Below are 27207 nucleotides of genomic sequence, written 5' to 3'. Positions count from 1 at the left end.
CCCCATTATGTTTGTTAAATGTTTAATAAATTAAGTGCAAAGAAAATAAGTAGAAGTACAAAGAAACTTGTAGTGGAGGCAGTCTTTGTGTACATGTTGACAAGCATATTAAGTGTATGCCTCTTTTTCATTGACTTTGTTTCTACATATATACTTTGCATTAGCACTTTTTCTTTTTTGGGTACAACAGAAACAGTCTACTATTATGATTATTAAGGAAGGAGATGTACATGGAAATATGAATAATTTTTTTTTTAATATCTCAAAAGCAATGATGAATGTAAATATTATAAGTTAATGTATTAACTCGCTTGAGATTTGTTTTGGCCAACCTTGTAAGTAGTTGCTATTTGAGATTAGTGTATTTTTTTTATTCATGGAAGCGAATTGCCACATGCTTTCAAAAATATCTCTGAGTGTGCTTCTTCAACATACTTAGTAACGTGTTACGTAAATTTTTATTAAATCTTATCTAATTAGAAGGCTATTGGATCAAATTCAAAGATAACTTACCTGATCGAATTAAGAGGTAATCATAGTCAAGATCACTTTCCACTTTGATGAATGAATATTATTCATTTTGAATTTATTGATCTTTTAAGACTTTAGAGGATTGAGAATTTCATCCACCCATAATTCATAAAATATAAGATTAAGAACATTCATTTCATTTTCATTCTTTTATATGAGCATGACATTCTCATCCATCCATAATTTACGAGACATTAAATTTTGCATATTTTTGATAGGGAATTAACTCCAATACCATATATCAAATCTCTACACTAAAATAACTTTCTAACATTTTAAAAACAAGTTTACACATTTTAACCATGTCACACTTTACATATCGTAGAAGTACGGAAACAATGACAATAAACATATAGAATTTGTTCCTTCAAAGTTAGGAGTGGTGAGGGCAAAGTGCAAATGCAAATGAAATTAAATGATTAAAGGAGGTTGAAAAGGACAGATTTGGGAGGGAGAGACAGAGAGAAGCAAAGTTAGGCATGCTTGGTTGCCAGCATGAGTCACAGAGAGGGAATTAGCTTTACGTAATAGTGGGGTCCTACCCATGGCTCATTTCCCCTCTAACATATTATACAGCCCCTTTTGTTTAGTCCTGTTGATTCATGTTTGTTTTTAGAGGGGAATAAAAAGCTTGTGATTTTCCATCACTTTGAATATTTATCTCAACCCCAACTCTCTCTCTCTCTCTCTCTCTCTCTCTCTCTATTTATATATATAGGCAGAGATAGATAATATGTATTTTCTCCTATTTTCTACATTAGCTATCATTTCATATAGTATTAGGTGGTGAAAATAATCATGTGATAACATCAACTATACTTTTGGCTTTCTATCTTAAATAAAGGTTTTTTTAAACTAAATCCATGGGCTCGGTTATAGTTAGAATTAAGTATTTGTGATAATCCTTGCAAATATTGTTATCTTTTATGTTAAATCAAGTTTTACAAATTTAAAATACATTTATAATTATGAGATGAACCTGTAGGTTGTTATGATGAATTTATCATTTATAACTGTTATTTTTTTTCTTAGATGACGTAGCATATCACATTCACTCTTTTATATAAATATGTTCTCATTGTGATCTAAAGAATTCCAAACTCATGTGGAAATTGATTGCAAATCAATCTATAATACCTTAAGCGAAAGTAAGTTATACCTAAGAGCATCATAATCAATTCACTTATTAGGTTGAATGCCACATTATAAGAACAACAATGATATTGTAGATGATATAAAATCTTATTATAGGATTATGATATTCCTTCCATTAAATCGAATTTTGATTATTACATCAGAAAGTGAATTAATGTTCAATGAATACAAGTCAAACCCTTTATGATATTCGACATTATACTTCATGAGCCTATTTTAAAAGTCATTATTTAAATGATATATTTTTGAGTTAAAAAATAACATTATTAGACCTAAATACTTTCATTATGAAAAGCTTGAATGTTAAATCTGACAAAAGGGCAAATATTTGATAAAATGAAACCATGGTCATCATAACCTATATTATATTGAGAGAATTTTTTATGCTAATAAGTAAGATTCATCTAGTATATGCATAGATGTCTTTTGAAATTATGAAGATCTCTAGACTGAATATCTAAATTGCTTTGTTTATGTGAAGGTTTGATGTGACAAATATCTTTGATTTTTATAACACTACAAGACTGGTAGATATTTTTCTGAAAAAAAATGAAGAACAATGGGAAAGAAGCCATCATTTTTGCAATAAAATACTAATGAACACCAAATATCCAAAGTGGTTATGTGGGTTTCTCCTAGAAGCATTAAAGAGAGAAAAAGGCACCCACTGAATCCCAAAAGTGGAAAGGAGTGATGCGGGCAGTGCTGCTAGCCTCTGCTAAAGTGACAGCAATTGCAGGTACTTGGAGGTGCTGAGCTGAACCATGTGGGTAGAATATATATGCATATCTATATATCTATATATCTATATATCTATATATAATAATAATAATGAAAAATGATAGTAGATGGAGGGAGGGGGTTGCAACTTGTAAGGATAGTTGTGGCGTGTAAGAAAACCACAAAGAAATGAATGGAAAGTGTGGGGTTCCACTTCCACCAGTACACCTCTGCAACAGGGGCAGCAGGCAGCAGGCAGAAGGCAGCAGGCAGCAGGAGCAGCTACTTCACCTATATTCACTCTTCCACCCACTTTGCATGTTTCTGTGATAACAGCTTTCTTACCCCCCTGCTTTCCTCTTACATTAACCCCACTTATACTCTTGCTCTTCACCCTTCTCTAGGCCCCCCCCCATCCATCCACCTCACTTCTCATTCTTCACATTACATTCCTCTCTTAACAAAAATTAAATCAAATTCAACTTCATTTAGTTATCATATTTCAAAGATAATTTGATTAGATTGCTTCTTCAGGTCTCATGCATCTTCTTGGCAAAGATATATTGTTATAACCCTAATACTACAGTGATGACTCAAATTATAACCAATTTGAGTCAAATAGACAAGTCAAACTTCTGTTGACTTTCAAGATCACATCCATCCTAAACCCATAATAAAGCTCTGTTCTTATTTCTTGAATGGGTTTTGATCATTTCATTTAAAAATCAATTGGTGTTTTGGACTTGTTTGATGTGTCAGCCCACCAGGGTCAACTAAACCCAACCTTCCTGACCTAAACTTGGGTGTTATCGTTCAAGGATTTAAGGCATTAAGTCCAATGGTTGTGGTGTAGTTGGGTCTGAAAGTTTGGGTTTGTGGGTGAGGAGCAGACACCAACCCATACTAAAATGTGTTGAATTTAAGCCTGGCCTGAATGTGCAACCCCACATTACCTACCGTTTCAAAAAATTCAACAAGGCTCCATAATTTCTTTGAATTGAAATTGAATAACAGCTGAGTATGCCTTTGCAGATATTTCTAGCTATTGTCACATCAACATCAAAAGGCAATCCTTGCTGCCTACTTGCATGCTTCACATTTGTAAGTTTGGAGGGCGGTTTTCAAATTCAAATCCCGTCTTTGATTCTCCAAAAATTTGAAGAAGAAAAAAAATAATGAGGGAAAAAAAAAAGGTAATTTTTTTTTCTTATTTGGTAATTTATGAAAATATAGGGAAAGAAAAATTAAGGAATACAATTTCTCCAACTTGAGTTTGATTCTTGAAAAATATTGAAAAAAGAAAAATAGTAAAAAAAAAAAAAGGGGGGGGGGGGGGGGGGGGGGGATTTTATAAAATGCTTCTTTTTTTGGTTTCAATAGAAAAGTTGAAAGAAATAAAATAAAATAAAATTACTAAAGAATGTACCATCCCAAGCTTTTCTCATCTTTGTCTAAGAAAAATCGGAACAAAAATCTTTCACTACACTCGTACATTGATATTTTCTTAGCATCAAAACATAAGAAAACAATTTTCTTTTTATATTTTACGAATCAAAGATAATTTTTAAAAAATGTGAAAAAATTATTTTTAGCACTTTCCATTTTTTTAAAATAACATTTTTTTTTTCATTTTTTTTCTATGATATCCAAATATAAGAATATAATTTTCCCTATTTCTATTTTCTAGGAATTAAACATGTAAATACACTACCTGCTTTTTATTTCTAAAAATAGAAAATAACAGTGATTTCTATACAAGATATAAAAACTTTTAAAAGCTTGCATTGAAAGGGTAGTAGTATTTGATAATTGATTAAGAAAATCGAGGTATTAAAAAGATTTTATTACATCAAATTTAAAAAAATTTAAAGTAATTTTTAAAGATATAAAATAAATCTATGCTTTCTGAATACTGGATTTCCACTTTCTATTTTTAAAAACAAAAAAATAGGAAGTGTATCCAAACGGAACCTTAGTCATTTTCTGCTTTGAAGTGAGTTTTACTTTGCATGGCAATTTCATTTCACCCCTACATGATGAATGCTGGGAACATGAAAGGTGTGAAAGTAGCAATCTAGAAAAGGAAATGAGCAAATGAGACATTTAAGGCATGGCATATGCACTGCTCTTTCTTTCTCTTCCTGACTCAATTTAATATGGATTTCACAATGAAACAGACAGAAACATCCAACCGTACCTGAAGCCTATAGTCATCAATGAAATGCTAGACCAGGTGGGGCTCGCATTCATATTGTTGGATACAAGGAATTTCTCCTGTTGTGATCCTGTCCTTTCCCGTTTCCGAAAAGTCCATTCCAGACCTTGCCATAACCTTCCGTGGAGCTGCCATGTAATTCACCAAAGTCATTAGTTTAGTAGCATGCTCAAATAGATAAAACAGAGAGGAGCTGCATCAGATACATACAACTTCAAGATCCTGAATATGCATATTTCACTTCGTTCCTGACGGACACAACCTGCAGCAGATGATAAGATTAGAAGAGTTAGTTTTTGTTTTCTACTCGAGTGAGCCCACATCTTGGTAGATAGGTAGCTGAGACATCCAACTCAAAAGAGCATCAGCAGGACCTGGTTGGAACATTCAATTGGGCAATTATGGCAGTCTGGTCAGAGTGCAACCGATTCTTTCTTTATGCCAAAACAGGCATTCATTTCCTGGTCATAACTGTGTCGACATTGCAAATACAACGTTTAAAGGATTATATTGTCATTAGGGGGTTTTTGTACATTGACATAATACTATGATAATGGTGAGTTAAGCAAGAAACAATCTCAGCTGGTGTTTTACATGAGCCTCTAATTCACATCCATATAACCTTCACCATATTAATGGTACGCTAAATATAACTAACTCTTTAGGAGCATTTTCCTGAACTCGTCATTAGATTTTGGCATCTCGTCTGTCTCTTCCTCAGTTTTCTTTTTCTTGTCAATCCAGCCAAGGGGTCTGACATTTCTTGGCACTGCAAATGTGTTTCTTCCCTTGAGCTGGAAATTGTCATCTCTACGTGCCTGAGGTGCCTTGGACGAGGATATTTGACCAGATTCTTTTGAATCAGATTCCCCAACTGTACCAGTTTGATCATTAGAGTGCCCTGCTCCTTTACCTTCAACAGTAAGAGAGAAAATTACTAGGGAAGAAAGAAAAGATTCAGTAGCAAAGCTAACACTACATTATAGTAAATCACAAGTGGTAGCATAAGAGGAAAATTTTGATTCGCCATGCTTTTTCATGTCTAATATTTAACATATTTCTTCACCATTTGCATAAATATTCTAATCTTTGTCCCAATTTTGGTATTGTGAACAGGTTGTAGAAGGCAAAATCTCATGCTATGATGCACAATATACACATTAAGTTTGTGATGTAGATTTGTCATTGGCATCAAGGAGGACAGACTCACTGCACACAGATACACATGGAGTAGATATGAAACACTTCCAGTTATCATAACTTGTCCGGTGTGGTTGCTGGGATCAGCTGATCCTTTCTTACCTTTTTGCTTTGGATCTGATCGTGCAATGCTCAATCTCTTTCCCCGCAGCATCTTCTTGTTCTTTGCTACAGCCGCAGCAAGGCGGGCATCATCTGAGAAATCCACATATGCCAGTCCCTACAAAGTCCATAGATGAATGTTAAGCATCAAGACATGCATCAACATGTAAAAAATAAATTAGATTTTTTATTTTTATTTTTTTGAAAAAACAGAAAGAAACAAGAACCAACTTTTCAGCCAAACCATCATATCATATTCCCTTAAAAGTACTCATTTTTGGGAAATATTATTGAAACCCAACTACTTTCACATGTTTCCGTTGTCATTTTCAGTTTTTCCACTTTCCAAAATAGAAAATAGTTATTTTTTTGCTACTAAACAGACACTTATGGTTCATAGGACCTGAAACATTGATCTGTACAAGGTATCCAAGAAGTTTCATATCCCAGTTTCTTGTCACCAGATGTAAAATACCACAACTATAAACTTAAGTGCAAGATGGAAGTGAATATAGCAGCTTAATTGGCCAGTTGAGTTCTCATTGACATGTGACATGCACAGGGGAGACAAAAATAACCAGAAGAGGGGTGTGTGTGTGTGTGTGTGTGTGAGAGAGAGAGAGAGAGACCCTTGATTTTCCAGTGAACTTGTCCTTCAATATTCGAATAGCTGTGACTCCACCAACATCACTGAAGAAATCACGTACATGTTCATAATTTGCCTGTGGAAATCAGTAGTCATTGCATCATAGGTTCTGATATCACTGAAGTATATTGCACTGCTTGTATGTGTATGTGTTTTTGTTTGGGCAGGGCAACAAAGATTCAAACACAAGGGGTAAAGGGGGGTCAACTTGCCTCAAGGTCAAGGTTTGATATGAATGCAGTGCACTGGTCCAAGTACTTGTTCTTTTCATGGCTGGGGCCTTTCATTTGTCTTTTGTTCATGTCATCTGGCTTGTCATCTTTAGCTTTAAGCTCTTGCTCTTCATTTGATGCAACTATGTTCTCCAATTCAATTCTGCCTTTTCCATCAACTTTCTTTGGGTTTTGAGCAGTATCTTTCTGCCGCTTGGCTGGAGGTTGTTCATCAGTTCTACTGGAGCTTGACTTTCTCTTCTCACGGGCATTTTTCTTATGGGGATTCTCTATCTGATCTGTTGATGCAGCTGTACTTTTAGACTCTTGTAACTTAAATAACCGTAGCTCTGCCAGACGAGGTGTAACCTAGGAAGAGGGAACAGCATCAGAGCATCTTTAATTGACTATCAATTATTCTCCAATCTCTTTCTAGCAATGGATACACAGTTTAATATATTTAAGGTTGCCTTGCTTCTGTTAGGGTACCTCCATGATTTATTGATTGCTTTAAAAGAAAACCAACAATTCAGAAAATTCTGAGGCAATGAGAACTTAAAAGTAAAATTATTGGGGATCATTCAGAGATTGACATAGCCATCCACTTCTCACAAGGAGCTAAACATATCTAAACCATTTATTGCACACATGAAAAAAGTCCAGTTGGACAGGTTAAGACATCAACCAATCATGGTTGGATTTTGCTGAACTCTAAAAATCCCAAATATGAAATAAGATTTATTTAGTGGAACTTAATAGTTGAGATAATACTAGAGTATCTTAGCAAGTGAGGAAAAATTCTAGGTCCAAATGACAACCACAACACAATAAAATGGAATTCTTTCATGTAAAAAACAGCAGGAAAATTCTAATAAGGGGCTTCAAAGTAACAAATTTTTTTAGAGACCCAACATCAAGTTCTTTATTCAAATATGCACATGGACTTAAATTCACAGATTATTCCAGAGCATTCAAATTTACTAGATTGAATGGCCTTCCTATTTCACCGATTAAATAATACTTTTTGTTACCAGTTCCTGTCTTTCAAGCCTATAGAATGGTAGAAAATATAAGATTCAAGAGAAATATTCAAGAGAATAGGTTCTCATTGTTATATTTCCTTTTCTATTAAAAATGAATCTAAGAGAATTTCCAGCAAATGTTAGTTCTTTTTGGCACACTTTCTTCCATTAATATAATCATTTGGTTCCCTAAAAACCATGGTTATGCTGATCACATTCAGGTGCTGGGAAATGCATGCACATCTGAATTGCCAGTATCCATTAAAATGCATTAAATACGTCAAACAAAAACTACACATGGTAAAATTGGTAAGCAACGGTTAGAATATGACAGCAGCAGGAAAGCATACCTTTCGTACAGCATGCTCCAAATCTTCCAGTGTGCCAAATTCCCTCTCAAAGCGCAACCAAGAATGACATATGTCCTGAATAATTCTGTTTTTTAGGAAAGGAATGTATCATCTAATCTACAAAATATTACATACCATTTGAACTGAACCTATATAGAAGTAACAGATCTGAAAGGGCAATACTGCTGACAGGAGACAGTTTATTTGAAATACAATAAAACAAAAACCGACAATATTGAGTCACTATAGATGCCATTGAGACACTGAACTTCAATGAATTATATAAAGCTCTATTGAAGTGAGAAACTTGAGAAGGCAATAACCACTAACATGTAACAGTTTCTTTAAAACAGAATAAACTGAAAATAACAATGTTGAATTGTTTTAGTGGTTGGTTTCAAACTTCTATGAATTTTCTTTTTAAGGTCCCTGCTTCATAATTGACAAAGTTCTGGCCCAAGCATTGGTTCTTCAATTTTTTTTTCTCTTGCTATAATAACTCTAATGCAAGCTAATCAAAACAGCCCAATTTTAATAGTAAATAAGCTATTTCAATTTTTTGACAAAGAATAACAAGGCACTTTATGCAAAGGTAATACTTCAACAAAGAAGCAAGAAATATACCTCTGAACCTGTCCCAGCAAACCTTTTACTGTAGCATCTCTTATATATAGATCTAGCTTCATTTATATGGCCTGCTTCAAGTTCCATCGCAATATAGCCTTGCCAGGCTCCGAACATTGAACCACTGCATGAACAATTGAAGTAATAAACAAGCTAATAAAAATGAAAGAGATCATGCTAAGTTTAAAAATGTTAGAAGGAAGATAGAATCACACCTGTTCTTAAGTAAGCTCTCCCAAACTCCACGAGCTGCAACTAGATCTTTATTCAGATTTAGCTCTAAACGAGCCCAATAAGCATGCAATCGCACCAAATCATCTGTGCACTTTAGGTGTGGTGACAAGTAATCTGATGCATACTGGAATTAATGCAATACATAGTTACAATTCAAGTACATGGACCAAAATGACCTGCTTGCAAGCCCAAATACAAGAAGCCTACATAATTCAACTGAATTGGAACGACATAAGGGTTATTTAATTATGCACTGATTTTTTCAATTAGGCCTATCTAGCATGTATTCCTTCTTTAATGAGCTTGTTTTGAGTTTTCCATTCTATTGAAGGTCAAATTCTTTAAATTAGACTGACTTTCCAGACATGATCTAAATATTTCACCCACTTATTACTGAAAGATGGGTGATTCACAATTCAATCTTTAGGATCAATTTGGAGGTTTTTTTATTTTATTTTATTTATTTATTTATTTTTTATAGGCAAAAGAATATATCAAAAGTGCCAGTCAGGAAAAGAGGTGCACCCCTAGTTGATAGTCAGTATACAAAGGGGCCTAAAAGGCAAAAAGAGGCACAACCAAAAGCCCAGAAAACATTTTAACCGCTTACAGCACAACCACTCGATGAAACCTAGAAAGCACAACCATCAAACTCTAAAGCAGACTAGAAGGATTTCATTGAGAGATTCCTACTCTTACTAGCTTTACCAGAATATCCTCCTCCCCGTTACATGTCCTTAACACTTGAAGCTTCTGCAACAGTTCCTCAATTCTATCCATCTCCCAATCTTGGAAATATCCTTGGAAACATGGATTGCAAAAGACCTACTCACCCTCTACCACCCTAAAAATAGTCATCCAGGCTTCTTTAGAGTTGCAAAGGAGAAAAGATAAGGAAAAGAGTCCTTCAAAGGAGAAACAATGCACCAAACATCTTATCATATCTTGATTCTTGTCCTATTGCCTACCACAAATCTTGTTTTGGCCTTAAAAGTTCCCCATCCTCTTTTAATCGCCTTCCACAAGCCAATACCATTCCCCTCCCTCCCAATTGACAGCACCATCCTCCTTGCTCTTCCCTTAACTTTCCCACCATGGTCCTAGCCCGAAGGAATCATCACTCCAAAACAAATTTCCAGCACCATTATCCAAGAAAAGCTTTATTGAGAGAGGTCAATACTTTAATACTTAGACCCTCCTTTTTCAATGTATGCAAATCAATGACCATTTCACTAGATGAAGTTTCTTCTCAAGAACCCCTCCTCCTCATAGGAAATCCCTTTGAATTTTTTTTCAATCCCAATGCAACCACCTTAGGAATAACAAAAGGGGCATTAAGCAAATAGACAAACTACTCAGAGTGCTTTTTAGCGAAGTGAGGCTTCCTCCCTTTGAGAGGTATTGCCTTTTCCATAGAGCTAATCTTTTAGAAAAAATCTCCTTTACCACATCCCAAACAATTTAAGATTTGAAAGAAGCTCCCAAAGGCAGGCCTAAATAACTAATAGGAAGCTTCCCTACCCGACAACCCAACATTAAGGCAGGCTCCTCCATATTAGGCACTTCCCTTGTTGGAATTAATTTATTTTTATTAGCACCAATTTCTAGATTGTTACACCCCTCTTTATTAGTTGTCGCTCAACCAACGGATTCAATTATGATTGCGAGTTTCTGCTCTTGATTTATGAAATCCCCTAAAGGGGGAGGAGAATAAGAAAAAGAAGGGGGGTGGGGGTGTTGGTTGTTGGCTTGGGGTTCAAATACATAGTCCAAGTAGTGTAATCCAATCTTTAATTCATCCAAGTTTTAACATTCAATTGATTTTATCAATGCTGCAAGATCAAATCAATCACACATAAGAACACCGGATGTAGATGAAAAAACCACTTACAAGGTTTCCTAAAAACTACATACATGTAAAAAACCAAGAGTTGAATGACGACAATGAAATCCATTAAATATGAAAGAAGGTGTACACAATTTTACCTTATGCAGATGCACCTATTTTCAAACTAGTTAGCACTTACATGTCTTTTCATGTCCTCAACGTGACACTCCATACTCCTTATCGAACACCTCAACCTCATGTTGAGGCTAGTAGATCATCACACTCTTCTTCACCTAAATTTCTTTCAAGATCATCTTAAAAGCTTTGAGAAATGGAGAACTAGGGTAGAGAGAATGACTATATTCTTACGCCTATTTTTCAACTTTGAAAATTTTACATTTATATCAAAACCCTAAGAGAGCATTTTGGAGAGATTTTCCAAAATTAAAACTACCAAAAAACCTTTAAAAATGTGAAAACAGGCTAAAAATATGTAAGCAAAAGACCCAACATTTGTATGAGACATTTGGACGCTGGTGGGGTATTTGAATGGCCCACAGTCAGATGTTTGAAGGTCCCCCAACTAGATGTTGATCATCTTATGAACATTTGAATGTCCCATGCATGGCGTTCTAACATCCATGCCCCAAATAGCACTTTTGGGTCTGTTTCTCAATATTCTTTCTAAAATTTCATCTTGCACACATTTAATAGTCATTTCTCATACTCTAACACATCTAAAGTACAAATATCTTAAATATGAATTGACTCTAAAGCAACTCGATCTCGATTCTAATAAAAAAGACCCTCATAAACATTGGACTCAATGCTATAATAGAGCAAAATTGTCAACCTAATCTAATAAATCTAGAATGATGCATCGCCTTTCAACATGTTTGGCATTAATTAAGCTAGTTGATCCAGTTACCTATCTTCTTCTCCACTGGATTGCTAAAAGATGAGCTGCAATAGTTGGTCAAATTGCAAATTTTGGACTCCATGGAAGTGGGAAGAAATTATTGTTATTGAGGAAGCCCCATGGCTTCTATGACAGTGTGGGGATTCAAGCTGTTCTTTTTCTTCTTCTAATTCATCATAGTAAATGGTGACTCCTTGGATCCCACTGCATTCAAAATTCCATCAAAAAGGTATACAAAGAGAGTGCATAGAAAAATGTCTTTGAACAAGTCAATTTCCAATCTCTTTTGATGCTATCCACAAGAAAACTAGCCTATGAATAGTTGAAAGAAATAAGACAAATAGAAAATCTAGCAACTATGAAAGTTCCTAATATTTTTTCAGGATAAAGATCCTAGGATTTTTTTTTGGAACAAAAGGAGATTGACTAGAGATTTGTAAGAGAATATTTGCTTTCTCACAATCCTCTGGATGTTGGTCACCAAGGAGTTTTCCAAAGTCTCATTAAACATTTCTTTTTTGGATTGGAGATTTGCTTTGCCACCATAGGAGAGTGGTGGAGATTCTTGTTGAGTGAGCTTCTCCACCTCCAACTACTCTAAAGCTCAACTTTGATGAGCGTTCCTTGAGTAACAATTAGATGGATATTGGCGGACTCATACACAAACATATAGTTAAGTAGGGATTATTTGAACTTTCTTTAAGGTAGTTGCATTTGAGCTAGATATTGAAGCAAAGAGACATGACTGCTTGGGCACCTGATAAAATGCAAGGGAATTAACTGTCAAAGGACAGCTTTGCTGTCCACACTTCTTTCCTTATTTTAGCCCACAATTGTTTCCTTATTTCTCCATTTATTATTCTGTACAATTAGCATACATTATTTGACAGATTATAGTTTACATATATAGGGCTAGAATCATGCTGGAATTTATTTGCTTTTATTTGCTTTCCATGTATAGCATCCTTGTAAAGTCTATATATAATATACAAAACTTAAGGCCAAGGTATTTGGCCATTCATACAATATTTTGACATGGTATCAGAGCTTGTGTTCTAAACCTAGAGTTTACACGATTTCTAGTTTTTCTTTGGGTTTTCTCGGATTTAGCCCTAAGGGCTCTCGGATTTAGCCATAGGGGCTCTCGGATTTAGCCCTAGGGGCTCTCGGATTTAGCCCTAGGGACTCTCGAACTCTAGCCCAGCTTTTGGGTTCTTTTTTTTTTTTTTGTTTCCTAGGCTATTTCTGTCTTCATAATGTCTGGAGAATATTCTATTGTTCGTTTTAATGGCAAAAACTATCTTAGTTGGGAGTTTTATTTTAAGATGTTTGTGAAAAGTAAGAAGCAAGACAGTCTCTAAGTCATCTACGAAATATGAGTACCGGGCGATGTCTTTTGCTTGTTCTGAAATCATTTGGCTTCGAGGTTTGCTTGCGGAGTTAGATTTTTCTGAGACCGATCCTACACCTCTACATGTTGATAATACAAGTGCTATTCAGATTACGACCAATCCTGTCTATCATGAGCGCACAAAGCATATTGAAGTGGACTGTCACTTTATCCGTGAAGCCTTTGAAGCTCGTGTTATCACTCTTCCACATATTTCCACTGACTTACAAATTGCTGATATCTTCACTAAGGCTCTCCCTCGTCATCGACATTGCTTGCTAAGTAGCAAATTGATGCTTGTTGATCAACCTGCATCAATTTGAGGGGGGCTGTCAAAGGACAGCTTTGCTGTCCACACTTCTTTCCTTATTTTAGCCCACAATTGTTTCCTTATTTCTCCATTTATTATTCTGTACAGTTAGCATACATTATTTGATAGATTATAGTTTACATATATAGGGCTAGAATCATGTTGGAATTTATTTGCTTTTATTTGCTTTCCATGTATAGCATCCTTGTAAAGTCTATATATAATATACAAAACTTAAGGCCAAGGTATTCGGCCATTCACACAATATTTTGACATTAACGCCTCTAATCCTTTGCTTGGGCTAGATTCAATGATAGATCTTTCTTAGGTGGTTCCACTAGAAGAGAGTCATAGAGATATGAGCACCAAGTAATAAGAATTGCGGGTTTCGTAAAGTTTTGGGATGTTCATTCTCTTGGAACCCTAAATCAACAAATCAAGAAATATATAGGTTGTTCGGGAAGGGAGCCATCTCCGTTTTGGACTACATTGGGATCTCATGCCCCGTGAGTTTGGTAGTGGATTGGTCTTCCAAATTGGGAAGCCTAAGCGGTTTTGCAAGAAGCTTCCCTTCTCTTTTTTGGACTAAATTGGGATCTCATGCCCCTTGAGTTTGGGTGGATCGGTCTTCCAAACTGGGAAGCCTGAGTGGTTTTGTGAGGAACATAGCTTTCCTTTTTCACATGACTAGTCATGATTCTTTCCTCAAAGATCTTTTATCCTTCTTTTTACATCTTTCTGCTAATAAAATATCAAGTTTGGTTGCTTATCCAAAACAATCCCAAGATTTTTAATCGATCATTAAGAAATCTTTTCTAGTTGAGAACCTCAAAATTTACACAGCAGGAATATTATATTAGATAAGTGACACTGATAATGGTATGTGAGGGACATAGAGACTCTTATAAAATACATTTGTACATGGAGACAAACCTGAAAAGCGTCCCGTATCAATGCATAATCTAAGACCTCTTCTTGCCCAGGTAGTGAAATTCTCCTCCTCAAGCCATCTACTCGAGTGAGGAATAAATCGAGGTACTGCAACCAATCCAGTGTCATTTTAACACTATTTAAATGCAATAATAACAATCCAACAGCATTGCAAAACAACAATGAACTGAATACAACCACAAAAATTTTTAAGCAGCAATGCAAGAATTCAAAGATGCAAAAGGTATCATATAACACAACTATACTCATGCTGTGATCATCTCACCAGGGAAAGTCTGAGACTGATAGTCAACCGGAGGAAAGGTAGTAAATTCAGAAACAGATGTTTCTATTGTTGACAGAAACTTGAGAGAGTTAAACTGTAATTGCTTTTACGGTTAAATCCCACAAAAGGATAGGGAAGTGAATTATCTGAAAAGAAAACACAAAAACTAGAAAAATGAAAGAAACCTAAAGACAATTAAGGTGTCATCTATAGATTTAGCCACATATTATATGACTCAGAAAATAAGAAACTAATTCCAAGATTAGACTACCATAGGAGAAACTTTAATTAAAATTTTCCTTTTTCTTAAAAAAATCATAACTTTGAATATCATTAAATGAAAGAAGTACAGGGAAGGACAAAGTCTCCTTTAAGCAAACCAAAGATGGTAGAAGTCCAAAAAAGGCTGCTACCAGAAAAACAAACTTTGAGATAAGAAGAATATTTCTTTTCACTTTTAAGTTAGTCACAACAATGATAGCTACATCTTTGGATGCTATGAATGCATATAAGAATAAGATCAGAGATTGTGGAAGTAATACCTTCATGTTTCTTTAAATGCAGGATAGTAATTTATTTATTTTTATCAGATATATGCAGGATAGAAATAATTTATGTCCAAATTGAAGAATGAGCCCAAATAAAAATACTTGTATAAGTATTTGAGGATGTTTTTATGTAATTCAGCTATTTAAATCTCTAAGTATAATTCTTGAAATATTTTTTTGAAAACTAATATGAATTAACAGATATAAAAGTATGCCATATAATTTTTCACAACATCAAGGGCATTTGAGCACTACATTTTCTCAGAAAGTCTATCCTAAAATATATCATTCCTCATACTTTTTGGGCACTTGTAATAGAACTTTTTGGGCACCCTGTGATTGAATCTAATTCTCAATTTATTCTATGACAACAGTGACTCATTTTGGTTATAAACAAAAAGCATGCCTGCATAAACAGCCAAAAGTTAATCTCTTACCATCTATAATAAATCCCTAAGGACCAACAAGTCAGTCCCAAATGATTACAGGTGCACACACAACAATGGATATAAAATAAATAAACAGAGCCCACAACAATGACCAACAACAAGGAGATTGACATAAAAGAAGCAAACACATATATAACAAAGAAAAAAAGTATGCAAACAAAGATTACAACAAATGACAATAACTATTGACATCAACGACCATCAAGACATGAATGTGTATGTACCTCCTCAAATCTTGAAAAAGTGCATTGCAAGGACTTGTCAAAAACCTGAAATTTAAGAGAAAATTTAAATTTCAAATCCACTTGAGTAGCCAAAAGTAAAATATAGAAACTCCCTACACCCAACAGAACAGATTTGGATACTGCAAATGGAATCCTTGTTCTTTTTAATCAATAACAGGAGAAAATATTACTCACATGAGGAAAAGCAAAATTCTGCAGAGGCTATTCTATGTTGACACCTCAAATATGTCCAAATTCTCATGTTGGCACATGACATATATCTAATAGGCCTACTAGTTGTGCAGTACAAATGGGTGAGTCCAACAAAGGAAACACCAAACAATATTCCTAATTCAAAGTATGTTACCTTAGAAACTCCAACAATATGTTCCCTTGTCGCATGGATATTTGCAACAAGTTACTCTAAACATGTTGGGGAGTCACTGGAGCTACCCCTCTGCAAATCATTCCCTTGAGCAGCTCGTTCCAAGACAAGGAATTGACCCCGTACTCCGGAAAAGAGGGCTATGGGGTAAAGCTATAATCCATCTTTCTATATAAATTAAAGATTTGGTTTGGCTAGAGCACTTTGGAATCAACTTGATCAAAGTATGATCCCATGAGGCAAGCTTCTATCAACAAGAGGCTGATGATAGCATCAATAAGAACAGGTTTCCCGACCCAAGCTGTGGCAGACAAAGGAAAAGCATTAACAACTGACCTGCAACTGGTGATGACTTGGTGAAGGTTCTCAAATAGGACTTCAACCAATGTAGAGCCAACGGGTTCAGTCGAACAGTGTAACCATTTGGCTGACTGTGTGTTGTATGTGATGGATGGCATTTCTCTGACAGGAGCACTGTACTCACGGTCCACAAACTCTAGTAAAGATGAAATTGGGGGAAGCAAAGTCGATAGACTTTATTGAGATTAAAACCAAGGGGAGGATGGACAAAAGACAGGATATTAATAGAATACCTCACCCTTTCATTAGTTGTCTTGATCCATCAGTTTATGTTACATAGATACCTCGTTTTGATGTGGGGGATGAAAGGAGAAAAAAAACGTGTAGTTTGATTATCTAGCTATGTTGTATCCTACAAACTGTGGGATGCACACCTGTACCTAATACTCACGCATAAGCCATGCAACATAGGCAGAGGGAGAAAAAGAAATAAAAAGAATGAGCAATGTGAACCTTCTAGAACATCATGTGGGACATTCAGTCATACCCAAGTAACCAATAAGCAGGGCAAATAATACAGATTTTTTTTTTTTTTTTTTTTGATAGATAAAGAAGCAAATTGTATTAAAAAGAGCAACCCAAGGTATACAAGAAACAAATCTCCCACCACCTCCAAGGTAGAGCAAATAATACAGAAATGATAGGCATAGGTTTTAAAAATAGGTCTAGGGACATCAGAGTGCCAATATATACTTGTATATGGATGTGTATGCACATTTAAGCTAAGTACAATCATTCCTGAGAGAGTGTCCTATGTGAGTTGCATTCACATAATAGAGGCTCTGGTTTGCATTTGGATTGTGATTCAGTGGTTTCTCAGGGTCATATTTTCATTCATTGCTATAGCTCCATCCAAACACATTCTTCAAATAATGATTCTTGTCTGACTCCAAAAGTGAAATATCAAGTAATCAATGGCTTAAAAGTATAGTTTATATGGGGCTGGAATAGATTGTAGTTACTCCTATTTCCATCTTATATAATTGTCTTTCTAGACTTGCAAAAGGATAATTATCTATATTTTATTAAGATTCCAGGCATAAGATTCTGCAATCCTCTTGCCAAAGAGAAAGATACATTTGGCCCTATATTGCAGTTACATAGGTATGCTATAGGTATAATTATTGCAAACAAAGTTGAACTATATCACTCATTATTAGAGGTAGCAATGATCGAGTAAAACATACTGTTGATATCTCTCTCTCAGAAGCACGTGCACGTTCCAAGGAAAGCAAGTACTGAACCCAAAGCTCTCCAACCCAGGGACAGTTCTTTACAGCCCTGGAATATACATCCCTAACAACATTGGCTACCTGAAGTATAAGAGAAAAAGAATTATTCAAACTGCAAATGGTTAAGCCTCAACAGACTTAAGAGAAATTAGAAAAAGAACCTTCAATGTTTTGTCCAAGTACTGAGTATAATCAAGCCAGAGATCCCTTGACACTGGAAACTCGGTAATAGCACGTTCATACAGAATTTGAACTCGAGCTGGATCACCAGAAGACTGTTCAAAATTCAAGTAGTTCTGCACAACATCATAACCATCATCATTTTCAGGAAATTAAAATGATAGCATAAGCATCAAAGTTTTTGAAAGGAAATTGAAAGACTTTAGAAGGGGAAAAAAAGAGTTTACAAGAGACTGAATTGAATAAGATCAGAAGAAAAAAAAAAGGAGAAAGGCTTCAATAAGACAGAAGCAACACTTAATTGTTATGAGGATCATCATACTACAAAATGAAAACAGAAACTCTGCAAAAGGTTAAAATAGAACGAAAGAAAAATGTGAGGAGGATACGTAACAAATACCAAATGATAAAGATCATAGTTAGCATGAAAATGTGAAATATTGACACTACTTGCCCTTTAGTAGATAGTGAGAAAAATGTGAGGAGGATAAGTAACAAATACCAAATGGAAAAGACCATAGTTAGCACAAAGTATGTTTCACGTTTTCTTTTTAATAATAAGGACAAATCCATTGATATGGAACTAAAATGGACAGAGAAGGATGACAAAAATCCTTCCAAACTACACAAAATCATATCAAAGAATGGAAGAAGTATGAACTATACTCTAACCTGAAAGCAAAACAAGCTGCACAACTAAAAGAGCCTCCCAAATCTCTAGCAGTATTCATGGACCTCTTCCCATATTTGCACCAATGCAATGACAATAGTGGAATCACCTCCATCTATAGATTAGAGGTGGCCTCAAAAAATGTAGCATCTCTATTGGATAGCAAAACCCTCTCCAACAGGTTTTGAAACAGTAACTATCCATGATAGCATAACCACTATGCTACAATAATTTCTAAGAACTCCAATTCTTATCCTCACTATCCTAGATTCCCATCTTTGTTTGATATTTCTTGTTGAAAAGCTTGGATACCTGACCATGGTTTGTTGTTTCTCTTATCCTTCTACTTGCCTTTTGGCGCTATTTGTATACTCCGTGTTTACGTTGTACACCTTTCCCAAAAGCTTTTAATTCACTTGCTTATTTACCTAACAAAAAAAAAAAAAAAAAAAACCGATTTTTGGGGGCAAATAGCAAGCCATGGTCATTGGTACCCTCACTTTTGGGAACTCTACTAGACAGTAGACTAGGAAATGAACATAGTTCAAGATTTTTTTTTTCTTTTTATCTATTTTGTAGTTCTAAGAGTAAATTGCTCAAATAAGTTGAGTTAGAGGTTAGCAAAGAACAGAAAATTCTTAAATTTTTTTATAGGTTCTTGAACAAGACCAAACAAGGAATCTTTCCTGGTAGGGAGGTTTGGATACCATGGGCTCCTACTAAAGTCGGTTTGCCTGCTTGGGAGTTGATTTGAGAGAAAATTCTTGCCTTGGATCAGCTTAAGAGACGAGGATGACCTTTACCTAATTAAGAAGGATGAGGAGTCAACATATTATAATAAGATTCATTGTGGAAAGGCTTGCATTTCGTCACATTTGATATGTCCTTTCTTCAGTTTTCTTGGGTGCTACCAATGTTGCATTTTGGTAGTTGGCCTTTCTTTGCTTGATTTTGTCTCTTTGGGAAAAATGAAATATAAAATGTTTTCAGAGTGTGAAGAGTTTAGAATTGTGATGAGAAACTTGATAAATTCTTTGTTTAATTGGGGTACCAAATGTAACTTCAACACCATTCTTAATTTTGTACTCTTTTGGTAGGAGTTGAAATGTTCTTATTGTTTAGCTTCAATACTCTTATGCATACTTCATGTGTATTAAGGTTTTTTTTTTTTTTTGATAAGTTTCATGTGTATTAAGGTTGTTCCCCCTTTCTTTCACTGAGCACCTTTCATTAATTATCTCTTGCTAGTTACCCATAAAAAAATTTTAATTTTATAGAACCCATGGGAAATGGTTTGTACATAGGTTGTATTTCCTATCAATCTTCTTGCAACTACAAATGAAGTTCCAATCTAACGAAAAGAAGGTGAATGGAGTACCCACAGAGATTTTAGAGACAAATGCTGATAAAGAGGATAAGAAATGTACCAACCTCCTTATTTTGCTCAGCTATCTGCTAATGTTTTGTTAAATTTAGGTTTCCAAGCAAAGCAACATTTTTACATCTCTTCAAAGGTCAAAAATTTTAAATCTAAAGGTTAGATTTCCATGACATTCTCCTCCTTTAGGAACTACATAGAAAGATACTTGTGCCAACCTTCATCCTAAACCAATGTTATATGGGTTTTGGATCCAAGTGTCGAGTGCAATTCTTTGTCTAGTGTATGATCCTTCACATCTCAAGATTCAACCAAAAAATGATTTTGAATGATACTTGGATATGATAAAATAAAGGTAGAAAATAAATTAAAAGCAACAAATTAACATATCCTTGAAAAAAGGACAAAATTATCTTTCTTGTCTCTTTTATCCTTACTTTTAAAAAAAGAGGAAAAAAATTAAAAATAATAAAATTTTCAAGCAAATAAGAGTATCTGAAAAGGATCCCCACACCCTTGTCATATTGTGTCTATGTGGGTACATTTGGTTACATTGAATGGTTCAGGTATCATGATTTGATAATATACATTAAGATGCCTTTACCAAATCTTTTAACAAAGCATGATCCACTACTTTAATAGCCAAGCCAAACTCCATACTAAAGCTCAAAAGAAGCCATCTCTTGCCTCCTCTTCCAAACAGAATTATTTACCCCATATTCAGCATCCAATTTCATAATTCCACTCTAATTCAGTGCAGCGCGGTATAGATATGAGACACATCACTAAAACCCCCATTTTGATCAAGAAGCCATCCTCCTAATTAGATCTCAAGAAAGATCCAAGATCTCCACATCCAATGATTTTAAAGTAGGGGTCATCTACATCTAAGACTAACTAGTCTAACCTAAGTAGTGACAACAAAGAAATCTTGTTAAATGAAAAGATATTAAAACCCATAGCTATAGCCTCTCTAAAACCCTCCAACTTAGCTAAATCTCACCCCAATAACTGCTCACCCTTTTTGACATTGGAAACAAAGAACCACATCGTCATATCTTCTATAAGAATACCTCAAATACCAACTCAACTAGGATTACCCCAAAGAAAACCTATCAAAATTAGGCCTTGAAAGGCAAGTTTGCTTTGGGATGGGGTGTAGCGGTGATACAAAGTGTATGCGCTTAATCCTCTAAGGCAAACACCACCCAAGCCATCAGAAGGATGCTAAAGGAGTTCCATCAAACTCTTTGGTGATTGACACCCAAAGTGTAACGACCCGCACCCAACCATATAGATATTGTCCGCTTTGGGCCCAAGGGGGCCCTCACGGCTTTAAAACGCGTCTACTTGGTTAAGAGGAGTCTCTACATATATAGCGCCAGGAACATTCTCCCCTATCCGATATGGGACATCACAAACACCCCCCTATGCAGACACAACGTCCTCGTTGTGTCCCACAGGATTGCGGGGTCAAACAGACAAACACCCCTTACGGAGCCAAACAAACCCCCACATCGGGGTTGGGGATCGGCTCTGATACCATTTGTAACGACCCGCACCCAACCATATAGATATTGTCCGCTTTTGGCCCAAGGGGGCCCTCACGGCTTTAAAACGCGTCTACTTGGTTAAGAGGAGTGTCTACATATATAGCGTCAAGAACATTCTCTCCTATCCGATGTGGGACATTACACAAAGAGAAGTTAGAAAAAGAGTCAAGTCCTAAGATTATCCACCAATTCAAGTAGTCATTAAAGATCTTCGCATTTTTCTTCATACAAATTATTCAAATTACAACTAAAATATTATAGGGCCAAAGGACCACATTTTTGTACATCAACCAAAGCCTCAATAACCATCATATATCTAAAATCCCTTTCCAATAGAAACCATCATATTTCAAATTTCCCATAGGGCCACCAATTAGAGACCGACATAGGAGAACAACCCCTAACAAAGCGCAAGCAAAATAAGGCAATGGATGAATAGAAGATCAATAGTTTTCTCATTGGATAGACACATAAGACACCCATTTGTGCAAAAGGTTTCTCATTTGTGTTTACCTTATTAAGCCTAGTGGCTAACAATTATGGACTATAGAGCTAAAGTATCATGGTTGAGCGCCAATCTCAAAAGGTTCCGATCCTTTGCCTTGCTTCATATTAGGGAAGAAAATTTAAATATGCAACACTAAATATTTTGATAAACAAAGAAACACATGCACATCTACAAGTACAATTTGATATAATTTGTAGCATGAAAGATTACAAGAAAAAAATGCATATAATCAAATTGCTAAGATAAACCATTTTTTATCAAAAGACCCTAGTTAAGTCACATACTAGGAATTGTTGATGTCTTTCTGAGTCAGAAATATCCTGCCTCACTATTTGTTCTTCAAGATGGGCACGAGCATCATACATATCCATCGCCTTCCGGTATGCAGAGGCAACATGAGATGAAATCCCATCCATACTGCTAGAATTTACATCAAGAACATTGCCTTGTTCCACTTCCCAAGCCTTGAAGGCAAGAAGTGTTGACCTCATGTTAGCAAGGGGAACAGACAATTGACGATGGAATATGTTTCGGATGCGCTGGACCTGCTTTTCTTTTGCCTGCAAGAAGGAAATAGCACACAAATGTAGATCTTTAAAAAAAAATCATATGCCATTGCAACGTCCTTTTTCATTTTTCGATAGGATGATTATAACTACATTCCTTTTCCTTTTCTTTTCTTTTTTTCTTTATCAAAATCATTATAATTCCTTTAGGTAACAAAGGATTAGGAACTACTAAGGAAAATGACAACCATTCCTTTAATTTGATGGCTATCCACCGATCATATAAACACTTCTCCGTTTCATCCATTCTATTCTAATTCTATGGACCAGATCCACCAATCTCCTTTCCTAGAGGATGACCGATCTACATCCACAGCTTTTATGATGACACTACCAAATCAACACATACTTTCAGTGCTAACTCAATTGATCATTAAGATAAACTAATACAATAAAAACCACCATTTGCTCTTGTTGGCTTTATTGGAAAAGTAACAATTTACCATTCATTTTAGTAGCTAATATATAGGCATGTAAAGGTTTTAAGAGAAACTTAACACTAAGAAGGTTGTAAGCATGGTGAGTGGTTTGAATAAGCTCCTGCCTAAGGTCTTAGCCAATAGATTGAAGGTAGTAGTGGGAAAAGTGGTCTCCCAATTCTAGAATGCTTTTATTGAGGGAAGACAAATACTAGATGCAACACTTATGGCTAACGAGACTTCACTCCATGCAGAAGTGAAGTTGCAGTGGTGTTATTTGTAAACTTAACATTGAAAAGGCATATGACCATGTCAATTAGACTTTTTAGTTGTCTTAGAAAAGATGGGATTTGACCCAAAATGAATTAGATGGATCAATTGGTGCATATCCATAGCGAAATTTCAATGCTTGTTATTGGACCCCTTCTGTTTCTTTTCAGAGCTCTAAGGAGTTAAGACAAGGAGACCCTCTTTCATAGTATCTATTTGTGTTGGCCATGGAAACTTTTGAGTCGTCTTTTGGAGAGAGCCAAGGAGAGTGGTTATTTGTCGGGATTTAGGGTGAAGGGAAAGAACAAAGACGGTGTGGGGGTGTCTTATCTTTTGTTTGTATTAATAAGGATTCTCAAGATCGGATGGTTCGCTAACGTTAACTAGTTATGTGGTTTGAAGCAATTTTAGGGCTGAAAATAAACTTGGAAAAGAGTGGATTAATCCCAATTGGAAGGGGGGCGGGGGAGTTGGTGATAGAGTTGAATTACAAAGTGGAAGAGAGGTTTCACAAAAGATTGTTGATGTGGAAGAGATAATATATCTCTAAAGGGAGAAGACTCATATGTTCTGAAGCACATTATGCATGTCTATTTACTCTATGTCTGTATTTTTCATTCCTAGAAAGGTAAGGTTAAGACTAGAATCACTAGATAAGCTACATATCGTAAGATGGCATATTGTGTACATGGACAGGAGCAAGGGGGCCTTAGGCCTTAGAAGTCTGTCGCCTCTTAATCAGGCACTTTTGGGTAAGTGGAGTTGGAGATTCGCGTCTCAAGGGAAAGCTTTTTGGAAACAAGTCATATAAGGAAAGTATGGGAAGGAAGAAGGGGGATGGAAGTCTTGTGTAGTGGGACAAGGGAATGAGGTCGAAGTTAGGAAAGCCATTAGGCGGAACCTCCTTCATAGTAAGGTTGTTTTTTAAGTAGGTAATAGTAGAAGGGTTAGGTTTTGGGAGGACATTAGATGTGAGGAGGTACCCTTAAGGGTGTCATTTCCTCCCTTGTATGCTTTAACTTTTCTAAAAAACACTTGAGTGGTAGATATATAGAACGAGACCAGGACGAGAGGTTATTGGAATCTATGTTTCTCTAGACACTTAAATGATTGAAAGTTGGGAGTTGGGAGTTGGGAGCTTGCAAGACAAGTTAATGAAGAGGATTTTGATCAAATGATTTGGAAGGAGCCAAATAAGGGTGTTTTTTTAGTGAAATCCCTATACTCTCTCCTAGAGTTGGGGATATCAATCCCCTTCCCTCTAGGCGTTGTTTGGAATTCTTAGGTCCCTACTAAAATGAGCTTTTTTGCTAAGGAAGCCAATTGGGAAAATTTTAACATTAGTTTAGCTTCAAACACGATGATGGTTGTTGGTGAATATACCCTTGTTCTTCATTACACCATATCAAGGGTTCTATGACAATTGTTATTATCCTTGTTCAGTGTAGTTTGGGTGCTTCCTTCCATAGTAAGAGAAACTCTTAAGTTGATATGACCCTTCTTCATTTCCTTGTATTTTTATTTATTAAAATAAGAACACTAGAAGTCAAGGAAAAAAAATAGGTGGGAAAAAAATGCCAAAATAAGAGATACATCAATAGTGTGCATGTAAATTCTGACCTCATTGTCATTTTCATCTATAGTAAGAAGGATAGCTTGCTCGAATTCCCTGTATACTTCCCATATTTTACTTCCTTCAGCAACATGCAGACCAGCTGCTGTAAGTGCACGCTCAAACAGGTTTCTTGCCTTCAAAATCCCTCCAGATGAACATTCGCGAACTGCTGGATCATGTTCTTGAACAAAATTTAAGTAGTCGCACCAAAGAGGGACAGACTGCATAAAGAAACAGCAAATCAATTGTCTTATTTCTCAAAGCAATACCTAAATCAATGTCTGAGTTCTGAGCTCCATATTCCTTTAACACTAGACCTTTCAGGAAATCACACAGAAGTATGATAATCTGAAAGTTTTCATTCTGATTTTTACAAGGCAATAAATGTAAAGAGAAATCCTCCCCATTAAGTTCGAAATCCAAAATACACTCTCAAACCCCAAATTATAGGGAATTTTTCATCTCGCAGAATGGCTTGTAACCAGTTTACTAAGACCCCACATGATCGCATTGCACTTCAAATATCCATGGTAACCAAACAAGAGGCTTTCATTTTACTCAATAGCTTTAGAGACGGTAGAGTGTTTTGTGTTAAACACTAGGGTTACAATAAACACTTCATTCTCTAACTGATGTGTAATAATTATTCAAAAAAAAAATTTATAATTTCATATATTAAGAAGCAAAAGCCAACCAGGTAATCGAAGACTCCTTTCTCATAGAGCTTCTCAATTTCAAGAAAAGCCTCAGGCCTGCAAAATCACAGCAAAGGCATTAGGTTTAAAGACTGACATGTCCACTTCAACTAAAACTGCACAAATTCGCATTTGCATTTGCTTTCTTATAATCCTCCATTTTCCCAGCAACCAAACAGAAACATAAAATACAAGTACCGAGCCGTTCGCTCATCTCGAGCCCATTCCTGCCACATGAGAGGGGTCAATGGATGGAGCGCGCTCATGGCCTCTCTGGCTTCTCTAAGCTTCTCGATTTCGCCCAATTTGCGAAGGCACTTTATGTACTGTCGATGAAAGAAATGGAAAAGGCAATCATCAGCGAAGAAAACGCAATGAAAAGAGAGAAGAAATGATGGTGAGGAGAGTACTTCGACATGAGCGTCGTATTTGGAGGGGTCGCTGGAGACTTCGGATTCTAGGGTTTGGAGTCGGAGAAGCTCTTCGGCTTCTCCGACGTCGGAGTCGGAATCGGAGTCAGAGGAGCTAGGGTTTTGAGCAGCGGAGATGAGAGCTTCGTTCTCCGGAGAGCCCATTTCCGAGTCAGAAGCTTCCGCCATTGTAGCCCAGTTTAGCTTCTGTCTCTCTTCTCGTCCATATAGAAGCTTCAAGCTTGATGGGCCTGGGCCTGGGCATAGTCACAGTCCACCCTGAATTTTGGTGGTGGACCCCAGCTGACTTGTATATGGGCTGGGCCTGGACTTGGATATGGACTAAGCTCTGCATGGGTTTGACTTGTATTGAAAATAATGTTGACCAGCTAACTGGGGCATGTAATTGGGCCGAGTTACTTTTCATATGTAATCAAGTCCATGGAGAAAATTCTATACAGTAGTTTTGCAAATGATATTTTTGCAATAATGATTTATTATTTAATTTATTTTGTGAAAAAAATAAAAAGTAATTATTAAGGTGTCATTTGAATGCATTTATTGTTTTCTATTCTTAAAACGCTTTAAAAATGATTTCTTAAAACAACTAAAATACAATATTAATGTCATCGTCATCCATCACCCGTCACCTATTACCTGTCACCCTATTAATAGTTAATAAAAATAAAATAATAAAATGATATTTAATTGAATACTTAATATTATTAAACTATACTTAGAGTTAAATTAAATTAAGTTATATTTAAATTTAAGTTTAAAAAAATAAACAAAAACAAACATCACCTTACCCAAAAATTAATTTTTTTAAAATAATATAAATTAATTCCATTTTGTTATATAAAAGATATTGTGTTTTATATAAAAGTCTATTTTTAAAAACAAAAAACATTCACTTCTTTTTAAAGAAAATATAAATTCAATCAAACATTTAAGAGTTCGAAAAGCGCTTCTATCTCAAAATACTTTTTGACAAAAAAATATATATATCGATTTTTGACAAAATTTAAGAAAGATTTTTAATAGATTGAAAAATCACTTATTGTGACGGGT

The 27207-nt window shown here is 35.5% G+C and overlaps 1 protein-coding gene across 1 annotated transcript; it reads right to left on the bottom strand.

Annotated features, from left to right (window-relative positions):
* Window positions 1–5037: 5037 nt before the first annotated feature.
* On the bottom strand, window positions 5038–26329 carry LOC117926548 (squamous cell carcinoma antigen recognized by T-cells 3). Its single transcript, XM_034845674.1, has 16 exons — window positions 26137–26329; window positions 25925–26052; window positions 25726–25783; window positions 25037–25252; window positions 22446–22721; window positions 18034–18168; window positions 17828–17953; window positions 15896–15940; window positions 14392–14496; window positions 8993–9135; window positions 8778–8901; window positions 8154–8228; window positions 6782–7150; window positions 6553–6645; window positions 5924–6041; window positions 5038–5534 (listed from the first exon to the last, which is right to left on the bottom strand). The coding sequence occupies exons 1-16, from the start codon at window positions 26323–26325 to the stop codon at window positions 5275–5277; spliced, it is 2460 nt and encodes an 819-aa protein (XP_034701565.1). The 5' UTR covers window positions 26326–26329; the 3' UTR covers window positions 5038–5274.
* Between the last annotated feature and the right edge of the window lie 878 nt (window positions 26330–27207).

Source organism: Vitis riparia, chromosome 12, assembly GCF_004353265.1.
Source record: "Vitis riparia cultivar Riparia Gloire de Montpellier isolate 1030 chromosome 12, EGFV_Vit.rip_1.0, whole genome shotgun sequence".
Taxonomy (NCBI): Eukaryota; Viridiplantae; Streptophyta; class Magnoliopsida; order Vitales; family Vitaceae; genus Vitis; species Vitis riparia.
The sequence above is the reverse complement of the archived record's forward strand: the minus strand, read 5'-3'. Positions and strand labels throughout refer to the sequence as shown.